The 12,974-nt window shown below is 40.6% G+C and overlaps 1 protein-coding gene across 2 annotated transcripts in view; it reads left to right on the top strand.

Moving 5' to 3' along the window:
• The first annotated feature begins 10,635 nt into the window (after positions 1-10,635).
• The window catches only part of gfpt2 (glutamine-fructose-6-phosphate transaminase 2), a 20,689-nt gene continuing 18,350 nt past the window's right edge, over positions 10,636-12,974 (top strand). For both annotated transcript variants that reach the window (XM_048232807.1, XM_048232800.1), the window contains exons 1-4: positions 10,636-11,086; positions 11,869-11,976; positions 12,227-12,322; positions 12,412-12,537. In XM_048232807.1, coding sequence (XP_048088764.1) covers positions 11,080-11,086; positions 11,869-11,976; positions 12,227-12,322; positions 12,412-12,537 — 337 coding nt within the window. In that variant the 5' untranslated portion in view covers positions 10,636-11,079. The remainder of the gene's footprint in view (positions 11,087-11,868; positions 11,977-12,226; positions 12,323-12,411; positions 12,538-12,974) is intronic.

Here is a 12,974-nt window from a genome sequence, read left to right as displayed (position 1 = left end):
GCAACAGAGATTATTGGATTTGGACAGTTGCCCTCAGCTTCATTTAATTAGTAATTACGAAGTATTAATACGTATTTGGACAGTAACGCAAGCTTTGTAAGGTACACCACTGCAATGTATATGAAGTAAAGCAGATTTTTCAGCTTTAATTCAAGGGGATGAGTACAGCCATTTGTATACATTGCCACCCTGGTTCAAAAGTAATTCAACAGTTGACTGATCAACAGTTTCATGAATTATTGTAGCTTAAACATAACTGTCATTATAGTGATTTTATTTTGCAGTCAATAGTCTGGAACCCATAAACATAAACAAACACAGAGTTTCCTCCTGTGAGATGCTTTGCCAGGCCTTTTCTGTAGCCTCCTTCAGTTGCTGTATTTTTGTGGATCTTTCAGCCTTCAGTTTTGCTTTCAGTAAGTGAGGTCAACAGTGACCAACTTGGCATTGAAAAATATTTCCATTTCTTTGCAATGAGAATTTTTGTATTATGTTTTGTGTCATTATCCATATGCACTGTGAAGGAAAGTTTTGCAACACTTGGCCGAATCTGAGCAGAGAGCCTTTTAACACAACAGAATTCACTCTACTACTTCTGCAGTCACATCATCTGACCATGTTCCTGTTCGGGCAGCCATGTACAACACTACCTCCACCATGTATGACAGATGAGGTGGTACAGTATGCTTTTTAGATGTTTTCTAGCATATATGCTTCTGCTTGTATGCTTCTGTTGAAAGACAAGAAACACCTGCCACTGACCATCGACGGTGCTGTGGTGGAGAGAGCGAGCAGCACCAAATTCCTGGGGGTGCACATCAGTGAAGACCTCTCCTGGACCACCAACACTGCATCATTGGCTTAAGAGAGCTCAGCGCCGCCTGTACTTCCTCGCGGAAACTCAGGCGAGCAAGTGCTCCACCAGCCATCATGACCACATTCTACCGAGGCACCATTGAGAGCATCCTCTCCAGCTGTATCGCTGTGTGGGGTGGAAGCTGCACTGAATACAACAGGAAAGCCCTGCAGCGCATAGTGAACACAGCTGGAAGGATTATTGGTGCTTCACTCCCCTCTCTGAAGGACATTTACACCACCCACCTCACCCGCCAAAGGCTGACCAAAATTGTGAGTGATGCAAGTCACCCCGCTCACAATCTGTTTGATCTACTGCCCTCTGGGAAGAGGTACAGAAGCCTGCGGCCCTTGACTACCAGACTCACCAACAGCTTCATACACCAAGCTGTAAGGATGCTGAACTCTCTCCCTCCTCTCCCCCCTCCACCCTCAGCTACATAACATCCTGGACATTGGACCCACAATGGCCGCCTGCCTCTCCACTTGCACACTTGCACACTTGTACACTTTACAACTTGTTGTTGTTGTCCTGAAAACACAACACTTCTGCTGCTCTTACATAACTTGCACCACTATGCCACTTTCTTTCTTACTTAGGTCAAACAGAACTACCCAAGCCTTTTATTGGCCTGACTTTGCACTAGTATTTTATTGACTGTCTATGCACAATTTCAACCAAATTTTGCTGCTCTTATTTTTCATTATTATATGTGCCCTCTTATTTACTTATTTACTTACTTTTTGTTTACTTGAATGTTATGTTTGTCTGTGGACTTAAATTGGTAAAATATGTCTTGTCTTCACCGTGGGATAGGGAGAAACGTAATTTCGATCTCTTTGTATGTCTGGAACATGTGAAGAAATTGACAATAAAGCTGACTTTGACTTTGACTTTGAAGAGCGGGATCAGTTGACTCAGTAAAGCATCCATGTGGTTGACTAAATCATCGATTATAGTAGTAGTTTAAGTAGTTATACCAGTTGTATAATAGTTTTGAATGTTTTTTATGTACTGATTTGGTCCAAGTTAGGAATTAAAGGATGTATCTTGTGGTTGATGTAGCAGTTATTCAGATATAAAGAAATATATAAATGAAACATAATCTGGGTTTAGTCTGAACATTACATTACATTACATTTGGCTGACTCATTTTTAACCAAAGTGACTAACAACATGGTAAACAGTTTAAGTTTTAAAGCAATTCTCAACAATTTTAAGACAATTTAAAAACGGTGGAGTATAGGAGGAATAAATGCATCAGTGAGTGCTGTTTTTAACAGTTACGTGTCGGTTCAAGATGGCTGGTAAGTGCTAGGATCAGCAAGACTTGTTGTAAGTGGTGCTATGAGAGGAGATGTTCTCTAAAGAGCTGGGTCTTCAGGAGTTTTTTGAAAATGGAGAGGGATGTCCCTGCCCTTGTAGGAACTGGCAGTGTGAGTTTGAACAAAGACCAAAAACTTCAGCCACGTACTGCATAAGTAGCCTAGTTTACACCCTGGCTGTCAGATGATCTATAGGTTTTGTAATGCAATTAACAGGTAAGGTGACATTTTATTGTAATAGTAAAGTGTCCCTGACCCTCAGATTGAGCTGCTCTCATTTCCATTCTACAGTTGTTTGGCCGTCATTTACACCTCAACTGAGCTCCTGAGTGTTGTCAGGGCTACTCATGGACATTTCTTAGAATTATCTATATTGGGGAAATCCAGTGACCAGTTTGATGGTTAGCAGATGTTTTGTCAAGTTTCTCCTGTTCTGCTTTGAAAAAGCATATAAATATAATGTGATGCAATATAATGACTTACACAGCTGTAATAATGGCAGTGATCTGAAATATTTCTAGTTTTGTTGTGGAAAGACTATGAGCAAGATTTATTGAAAGTAATTCCCACATGATAATACAAATAAAATTGTAACTCCCACCAAACAAATATAGTCCCTTCTCTTTTTGTTACTGTTTGAGTTTCAATTTTTTTTTTTCTGTTTCTCTGTTGGCTGTTTACCCTGGTGCTCCATTGGATGGGATTTGGCTCATCTATTCAGTTGCTAGCAAAGATTCTAGAGCGGAGCTCTGTTCTAGAATCTTTGGTTGCTAGTCTCACTGGGAAGCGCAGGCCATTTGGCTGACAGAGGCTGCCAACCTCAAAGCTCCCGAGACGCTCTCCCATGGACAGAAAGAGAGAAATGGCCGGGCCAAAGAAGCTATCCCTGCGTTGGTCAGCGCCCTGCTTTCCAACCCCACTGACATTGTAGATGTTTGTTGTGTGTCCTCTGCAATTCCCTCTTGGCCTACATTCTCCCATGTTGTGCACATATACACATTTTCATTGAAGTATATTCCCTCAATCCCAATCCGCATGCAAGACCAGTAAACGTCTATCAGTAAACATGTTTGCTTCTCTTACAAACATTAGCTATTAGTAATCACTGTTTGTCTGTGTTGTTGATCATGTCATTTCATTTCATTTATTTATACCTCTTAATTTTGCCTTTCATTGTTAAGTCTGTCTATCTAGTCTGTTCATTTATTACCAAGATTCCTGATCCTGCTTGTAACAATTACTTTGTTGTGTGATGCAGCCTTTGGCAATGAGTAAGAACAGTGATGTTAAACATTTATTGTTTATTTCACTCTATGTTTTTATTTTGCATGTTTCACGGTACAGGGATTCAAACGCAATGAAACACCACGTTCTTGAATCTGTGGCCCTAATATTTCCCACTCAGTGTCCATGAAATTATTTTACTCAAAACAAAAAAAAAAACTTTAAAAGGTAACAATGTTTGTATCATAGTCATTGAAGTGTCTATATGAGAATAACGTTGTGTTGTCTAAAATGTTGTATTCAGTGATCCAGCATTTCAAGGGTAGAGAACGATTCGCAGTACATTGTCCTCAACACACATGAACATAACAGATGTCTACTGGTGAAATAAGTCACATAATCTGAGAATTTCTCTAATACACTGACAAAAATACTAATTCGGTAGCATGCAGTGTCAGTTAACATTCTTCGTTTCTGCCTCCACTGAGGATCTGAGAAGCCTTTTCAGTGACCTTACGTTGGTAAGGTCCACCTGAAAGCAGGATAATTTCTATATTGGGATGTGAAGGCAGACTTCTTTTCCGATGAATACAGAGGTCCATCTCTTTCAGCGTCCTGTGTTGTGTGCTGTGTTCCCTTTAACTTGTTTCTTTCCTTCAGTTCTTTTAGTTTTTCTTGTCGCTTTGTTAGTTTACCAGAACCTCTTCTTATTTTCTCCAGGCTTGGATTTTTTTCTGATGAATGCAGATGCCCTTCTCTTTCAGTGTCTGTCGTGGGCCATACACTGTCTAACGCGTTTCTATCCTTTAGTCCATCCAAGTTTTTCGGTAGCCGTGTTAGTCTCACAGAAACTCTTCTAATTTTCAGCTCAAGGCTTGATGACACCAACACCTGTGAAGCAGAGTTCTGCGCCACACTTTTCTGTTTACTCTCCATTGCACTTCCTGCCTTGATATGGTCTTCTTCAGATATTGCTCTAATAGACATAAAGACGACTGGTAAAAGATTGTACTCTTTATTGGCATCAAGGCCCAATGAAGTGCAGAACTGCACCAATCCGTTTGCCAGGTCAGTCACTGTGTTGAAATTAACCACTACAGTGTCCTCCATTTCCTCACTGCATGATCCATTGGCATTTTGAGAGAGTGGATAGAAAAATCCAAATGGGCCATGTCTGTCTTGGAAAACACTTATGCACAAAGTGCCAACCATCAACAAGGCCTGTGAATATGCAGTTCCAAGACCTTCAAGATGAAGTGAGAGGTTCAAACAGTCTTCCTGATCTTGAGGTGCATCTTGCTCTAAGAGTCCACTCATAGGAATGGATCTCACTACTCTGTAATGGTCATGGTCTGTGTCAACTGTATCAGGCAAGTCATCAATACTCAGATTTTTACTGATGGACCTCTCATCTTCCTCCAATTGGTGTCTCATTCGATGGTACAATAGGTCTCCTTTTCTCATAACATCATCAAGATTTCTTCTATCGACTTCACCTGCCTCTTGCAGGTAGGCAAGAAACATCAGCGAGCTGACAAGGCATTGGCTTCCCCTGCCATCCTCAGAATAACTGAGATCAGGCTGGCTGTGTGACTCTCAATGAAGCTTTATGTGTTTCTTCACAGGATATATGGTCACTGGTCTCACTGGTATCAGTTTCGTCACATTTAGCATATTTTGCCTTTTCTTTTCGCAGTCTCCATTGCTCCTTTGTTGAGAGTGATTTTCTGTGGCTTTTCTTCCGCGGCATTGGGGTTGTAGTTAAATCCTTAATAAAACAGATAGATAAAACAGATTGATGCCAGAAAATAACACAAACCACAATCTGTAAAAAGATTACTTAAGTAAGTATATATACACTTTTTTGATCCTGTGAGGGAAATTTGGTCTCTGCATTTAACCCAATCGGTGAATTAGTGAAACACAAACAGCACACAGTGAACACACAGTGAGGTGAAGCACACACTAATCCCGGCGCAGTGAGCTGCCTGCTTCAGCGGTATTTCGAGGGGAGCAGTGAGGGGTTAGGTGCCTTGCTCAAGGGCACTTCAGCCGCGGCCCACTGGTCGGGGCTCGAACCGGCAACCCTCCGGTTACAAGTTCAGAGTGCTAACCAGTGGGCCACGGCACGACTTGATTATGGATACAATTTACTAACAGCCCTACAAATAGGAAATCTACAGTCTAAATAGGTAGATGATGCAGTAAATGTGTATGCAGGACCAATGTTTCTCACAGGGAATCTGTAAATGGGAATCCGGCAGAATAAATGCACTGGATTGTAGGGTGACATAGCCATAGGCTACCCTATTGTGAGATAGGCTAATTAATGAAAATTGGAGTCATCTCTAAGCTAAATTTAATTTGTAATATAAGCATGCTATTTGGTTAAGACAAAGCCTAATAGTGCTGTAAATTCAACACAGAAACAGATATCATATTTGCTCTTCAACTGTCCAATTTAAAAAGATTTAACTTAACAAACAATTTGGCTAATGTTCTCATCACTTTGGCAAATGTAGGATAACAGTACCTGAGACCCAATCCAGTTGTTGTAATACCACATGTTAAAAGTTGACCTCACCCGTATAATAAATAGGCCTTGATTGCAAAGCCTATTTTGACGACAACTGCTGCCATAGGGCCTACTTACATCTCCAGCCAACTTCTCCCACTCTGACAAGTCACTCTGAGGAGTCACCTAAACGCCTATCGTCGTGTTTGGAGGACAGTAGGAAAGCCATGAACACAAGTAGGCCTACATCTGAACACAGATAAGAGAGACTAGTTTGGCTAAAATGTCCGTTTTTATTATGTCGCTTAGCTTAAACCAGTAGTCTGGTGGTGGACTGTGTTTGCGTCTAAAGATATCAAGGTATTTACAACTGCATACTCAGCCCACAGAAAACAACAACCGCACGAGAAAGAGATTAGGCTACATTGGAGAGTTATAGGTATTCATATCTATGGTTATAATGTTACATTGTTACTGCCTACGTGAGCAGCAGGAGTAGACCAGGCCTAGGCTATGGTGTATCAATTATCTTGTTAAAGCAAAAAAAAAAAAAAACTTACCGAAAATGGAGAGTTGCTCAAATTCGATTTAAGTGAATGATTTCAAGTTGACTCCAGAGTGAGCTTAGGCCTATTTCAAATTGGTGCACACTGGACGATGGTTTGTAGGTTAATTGTGTGAAGGGCACAGATGGTTTCAACCAACCAGGTTGGGAGGAGGAGCTACCTTCAGGACAATGGTGCGTTCATTGAGCTCGTTTGTTTCCTGTGGAGCCAGGTGTTTGAACCTGCCGCTATTCTAAATGTAGGCCTAATTAGTGTCTCACGTACTTTTCTATCGTAGCCTAATGTGCTGATTCAACTAGGTGCAACACCCAACCGGGTCCGTGTAGACACTAATTACATTCAGAATAGTGGCAGGTTCAAACAATGATGTGAGATAGGCTAATTAATGAAAATTGATGATGTTTAAAAGTCTTTTAAAGAGTTTTTTTTTCTTCATGTGGGGCCCTAAGGGGAAGACGAAACCGAAACTTGTTGTGATAAACAAAAGCAGCAACACCTGCAAACGTCAAAGAATGCAGTTGTTAAAATGCAGAAATGTATTTACAGCAAAGGTAGACCCACACTGTTTCCTGACTGTTGATGCTGTTTATTACCAGTTTGTACATTTTAGGCAAAGTAAGTAACGTTAGGAATCTCTGATCAACGTGATTGGTAAAATTGGTAAATGATTTCAAAGTTAGCGCATGTAGAGATGCAGGTTTTGTAAACGTTTCCCAATCGAGAGTTACCAGACTCTATTCACATTGTGAATGAGTTGGGCAGGGCCAGGTTAGTGTTTTACAGGCTATATTTCTTTGAATCTTTGATCTTTGAAAAAAGAGAAGTAAAATAGCCTACCAAACCCATCTTTATAGTGCTTTGCAAAATAATTAACTATGGGGTCAATCGATGCAAAGTGCGTCCAAAGGGCATTCACACTCATTTTTCTCTGTCAAATTGCTCACGGATTAGGCTACTCATCACACAGATTTTATACCATGTGAAGTGTGCAACCTCAGCTTTCCAATGATGCTAGTGGTGATAAATGGTTCGCAAGAAAAATAACTTTGAATTTACATGAAATTTAATCATATATGTACATTCTGATACAGGTCTGCATCCATCTCCACATCTATTCTTCTTGTGGAATATCTCACAAACTCTTGACTCAACACATGACAAACCGTATATCAAAATAAAGAGTAGGCTTTATCAAATACAAGGATGTAAGATGAAGGATGAAGCATTCTTCTGTCTGACTAACCAGTAATCCTGTTTGGAAATTGCAGGAAAATAGCCTGGCCAAAAAAGGTTACTACCCTGAAAGTCATCACAATCTCCTTGACTTCCTGATTTTGCAATATTCAAAACCCTGATTTTGACAAATTATAGAGGTACCATTTATTTTCCCAAAAGAACACAATTTGAACTGCAGGGAGACCACAAACGTCCATCACCCTAAGAAATCAACAAAGTCCAATGGCTGCAATAGGCCTAAATCAGGATTTAGAAGTCTATGGCCTCTAGCATAGCAAGCGATTGCAAGAAGATCATACAAAGGATGGATAGAGGTTGTTTTAAGTTTTTAGAAGTTCTTAATCCTGTAGAGATCAAAGTCCTATTGAGAATGGCTGTGCATACTTTAGTGGCACTGCCATCCAGAAGTGCCAACCACTAGCACAATCTCTTACTGTACGTCGGGGCAGCCGTGGCCTACTGGTTAGTTGAATAAGAGAAGGGCAAATAGACAAGTGACTGTGGTCAGACTGTTTTCAAAAGGTTACTAATCTTTTTGAAGTATTTTAATGTGAAATATTATTTAAACTTAAATTTTTGTCTGATTTTATTACCACATCTGTTTTATGGCCCGTCAACTTCACCTTACGGCTCCATAGAAATGTATTGGGAGCCTTGATATTTGTCCGGTTTTATGGGATTTTATAGTGATATGAGTTGAAAAGGACAGTCAAATGACATATGTGGGATTAACACAACTCCGATACACAGAAAAATGGCTTTCAATTCTTGATAAGTTTTCTGTAATTATGTTAAATTAGATTAAATTAGATCTCCGCTATTTTAAAGCAAACGGTTACTCCTTAGCTAACCATAACGAAACAGTGCTCCACCACATCTGTGGATTAAGCCACAGTCAACTCAATGTAAGTAAGATAAATAAGGATGTTAATTGTTTTCAGCATTGCCAGCATTGTATATAAAATGATTGTCACTTGGAGGAGACTTTGTAGATAACTAACGTTAGCATAGTTAGCTAACGGGCTAGCTTCGTCACGTCAGAGAAGCATGGTGCTGTGCCACTGATCTTTATAAATCGGTGGGCTGTGCACAGTAGTGCAGGCGTGCCTGCAGGTGTAGGCCTACGTCCGTACGCACTGTGCGTACCATCAGGCTACTCAACAACGAGAGAAAAATTCCCTTGTGTGTGTGTAATGTGTATTCACACTAGAGTGGCTACCTGACAAATATTTGCACCTTTCATACACAGAATGCAGCTCAAAGTGCTTTACATTTGAAGCATGTAACACAATAATAGTCAGTCAGTCATTATCAATCACTTTTCTTTGCTGTTTATGTTATACTCAGCAACATATCAAAAATATAGAAAATGACGCCATAAGACTGGCAGCCTTAACCCCCGAGCCCCCCGGACCGCCATATGGCAACTGTGGCAAGGAAAACTCCCATATTCCAGGAAAATATTTAGAAATTATAGGGGAGCCCATCTGCTTCTGGTGGCTGGGTTCAGTTTGGGTTCAGTTTGGGTTCGGACACATGGGGGCGATATGCATTGGAAGCTTTACATTTAAAAGTCCTTATTATGTTGGGTATCCAACAGGTCTGCTTTACATGATGCAAACGTTTGTTTTTTGAGAATAAAGTAAAATGTAAAAAATACCTAATAGCTTTCTTCCTGTGTGCAAGATTTGTTTATCATACAACGCATTTCAGGCATAGCCTATGCCGCGTGAAATGCACACGCCTTGTCACGACTACATAAACAAATGTTTATGCACATTTCGCACATAAGCAATGTCTTGGGTGCATGACGTTAAAAAAATTTTAGCCTATCAGGATATTTTAAGATTATTTGCGTTGCATACTGTGGTAAAGTATAGTCGTCTCGTTCAACTGGATGATGATTTCCTCGAGTTGCCCCAATTAACGATGCTGCATATGGATCAGTGACAGAGGCACTAGTTTCAAAGACTGTTGCAGTTCATTTCAAGACTTTTCGTCAATGGTAAGACAAGAATTCTATTTCAATAGGCTATACTTGCTTGGGCCTCTTGTGTTAATGTGCGCTGTGTGTGACCTGCCTGCGTGCACGCTCATCTGATTCTGTAGACAATTTGTTGTGTGTTCCGTATAATGGGCTAACGTGAACGTTTAATCATAGGAATAACTGAGGCATCATATGCGTCTGGCTCGGGCCGGGTTCGGACAGAAATTTGCGGCCCGATCCGCACTCTAATTCACACCAAATTGGCCCACCATACCTTCCCAACTATGCACAGTATCCCAGTAGCTGCATGCCATCGGGCTATTTACAATTTTCTATTACGTAACTTAGTGAACACGTTATCAAAATTTTGTTTGAGCAGGAGACAGACTACACACGCAGGCACGCAACTAGTGGGTGTGCATACCATAGCATTAATTCCTGCAGGCGCCCCTGCAGTAGTGTAACATTTATTCACCATATAATAATAAAGTTAAAGTGGCTCTGCAATGTAGGCTATGTTTCCGTTTTTTGGCAGCACCATGTTCCTTACATGAATGGCCCAGTGTCCTTGTAACATGCATGCAAGTCTATCTAGCACAGCTAGCCTAATATTAATATCAGTGAATCACACTCGCCTCCTGTTTAAGTTTGTCACCCGACAAAATTAGCTAGATATGAGTTTTTATACATGTGTCTTCATGTCATACTGCAGTCTTTTAACGGATTGTAAATTAATTTAGGTCCGTGGCTCTCTAAAAGAGACTCTTGTGCTGTAACTTTTAAAGAGTCTTAACAGCTACTGTATTGAATTTCTAGACAACTCCGTTCTGAGGTTGACGGGCGTAGTAACAATAACTAGGTGGCGTGGCTTTTGCGAACGGTCAATTCCAGTGATTGCAGGCGATTTCTAGACTTAGTCAAAGATTGTTAAGGCGGAGCTTTAACAATCTTTGATTTAGTAGGCCTGTTAGGCTTAGGTCTGGCCAACCATGCCAGTGTGGAACGTAGCTTAGGTATTTGCTGTTGCATACTTCCGTCAGTACACTCACTGCTAGTTAGTGTGCACACTGAGCGCTTACTTGTGTTGTGTCCACTTTTAGATGGTTAGTAGTATTATCCCAATATCTGGGTTTCATAGCCGCGCTGTCGCTTGCGCGTACAATGTGAACCTCCCTCTAGTTTAGGAGGTGGGTGGGTATGGGGTTGCCCTGGAAACCAGGGGTGGAGCTGCTGCTTAAAAAGTTGGACGGCTGTGCATCGCATTAATTCTTTTACTGTTATTCGGCAGCAAGGGTATATATATTTAACGTTAACAAATATTTATATCTTCGCGTACAGAATACCAATAGAGGAGACCGTCGAACTGAATTATGTGTGGTAAGACATGTCTGTGGTACTTTAAGTGTTGCTGTAGGGAGACATCATTCAGCTGGCCTGATGTTAGGTTAGCTTTAACTTTAGCTAGCTCTGATGTTTACGTTATAACGTTGATTAACATTGTCGTATTACCACTAGATCCTGTAGCCTAACTGTAAAATTGGCATTTCTTGGTTCCTTGGGGTTTGTTTTTGGCAACCAAACGTAGCTAGCTGTATGGTAACAAAATGCTAACATTAATGATAACATAATGGTTTGACAGTGTGACCACGACCCGCCACGACCACGCGTTGAAAAATGCCATGTCTTGCCGGCTAACGTAAAATGTTCCAATTTAGCTGACGACGTTAACAGCGACAACCCTTATAACATTGCCCATCTAATCAAGGTGACTAGCTGTGCGCGTAGTCTCTATCGTTCCCATACTAACCCATATTAACACGTGCCCAGCTAACATTAACGTTACAGTATGTACCGTTAATGTTAGACTACATTGATAGCATTATGTCATGGATGTCGTTAGGTAACGTTATTGATAAGTAAGCTAACGTCAACGTTAGCTGCTATTACCAACATCTCAAGCACAATATGACATTGCTGGGCAGATGTGAATGCAAAATAAGTCGTTTGTTAGTGAAACTAAGAATTCTGAATGCACCCTTAGCCTACGTTTCGTGTTCTTTAAAGATGGCATGATTTCATTTAAGGTAGCCATACAGATATAACGTTAACGCTACTGTGTGTGTCTGTGTGTGCGCGTGTGCGTGTGTTGTCTTCTGCAGGGATTTTTGCTTATCTGAATTACCGAGTACCACGAACAAGGAAGGAAATCTTTGATACACTAGTTAAAGGTCTGCAGAGACTGGAATACCGGGGATATGATTCCGCGGGTAAGTGTGTACTCAGTAATTTGCAAAAACATCAACATGGTTAATAATGAAAATGATGTATCTTCTCTACTGTCACTGAACCGCTCAACTGCAAGTGTTACACTGCCATAAAGTGGTCACATCGTTATAGGGATCGGACAGTTACAGCATCGACAGAACATAAGTCAATATTTAAGTAATTGTATTAGATTATGGACTGCCACTACCTTGGGCCATATGTGTGGAGGTGTCTTACTTTAATGACTTCCAGGTATTGCTGTCGATGGTACAAGGAAAGAAGGCAATGGGAGTATTTGCCTGTTTAAGAAAAGAGGGAAGGTGAAAGCCCTGGATGAAGTTCTGTGCAGTAAGTCAGACATTGTTTTTGTTTACATTGCTGATTTACTTGGTTTATTTGTGGCTTACACTACATCTGCATCATAACCTGCATTTTAGAAAATGACTCCATTTACCTGGATGCTGAGCTGGATGTACACTTTGGCATTGCTCACACTCGCTGGGCAACACATGGAGAGCCCAGTGCTGTCAACAGCCATCCACACCGCTCGGACAAAAACAACGGTGAGTTTGTCAACTGTAATGTTCTACTGCGGTGTGAAGCTTCTCACAACACGGGTTGGCCAGTCGGCAATGTAGACAATTAAGGGAAAACTTGTGTACACGGAGTACACTTCTCTCAAGCGGAGTACACTTCTCTCAAGCGGAGTACACTTACACTTAGTTATTACACTTTGTAATAACAACATCAATCTGAGTGTTTGCACTTAGATTTAAATACAAGTAATCTATGGGGGGTTCTGGTGGTAGATAAGGTGTACAGTTTTGACATTATTCTATTAAAATGATAATAACATGGGTACACAAGCTACAAGAAAAGTAAACATGCTTGGATTAATTTAGACTAATAAAATAAACACAGACCTGCTGATTTTTATTACAGATAATGTTGAGTGATATGAACAAATTACTTTTATACATACTTTTATAATTCTTCAAAG

The sequence above is a fragment of the Alosa alosa genome, chromosome 2 (genome assembly GCF_017589495.1).
Source record: "Alosa alosa isolate M-15738 ecotype Scorff River chromosome 2, AALO_Geno_1.1, whole genome shotgun sequence".
Taxonomy (NCBI): domain Eukaryota; kingdom Metazoa; phylum Chordata; class Actinopteri; order Clupeiformes; family Clupeidae; genus Alosa; species Alosa alosa.
This window is presented reverse-complemented; position numbering and strand designations above follow the sequence as displayed.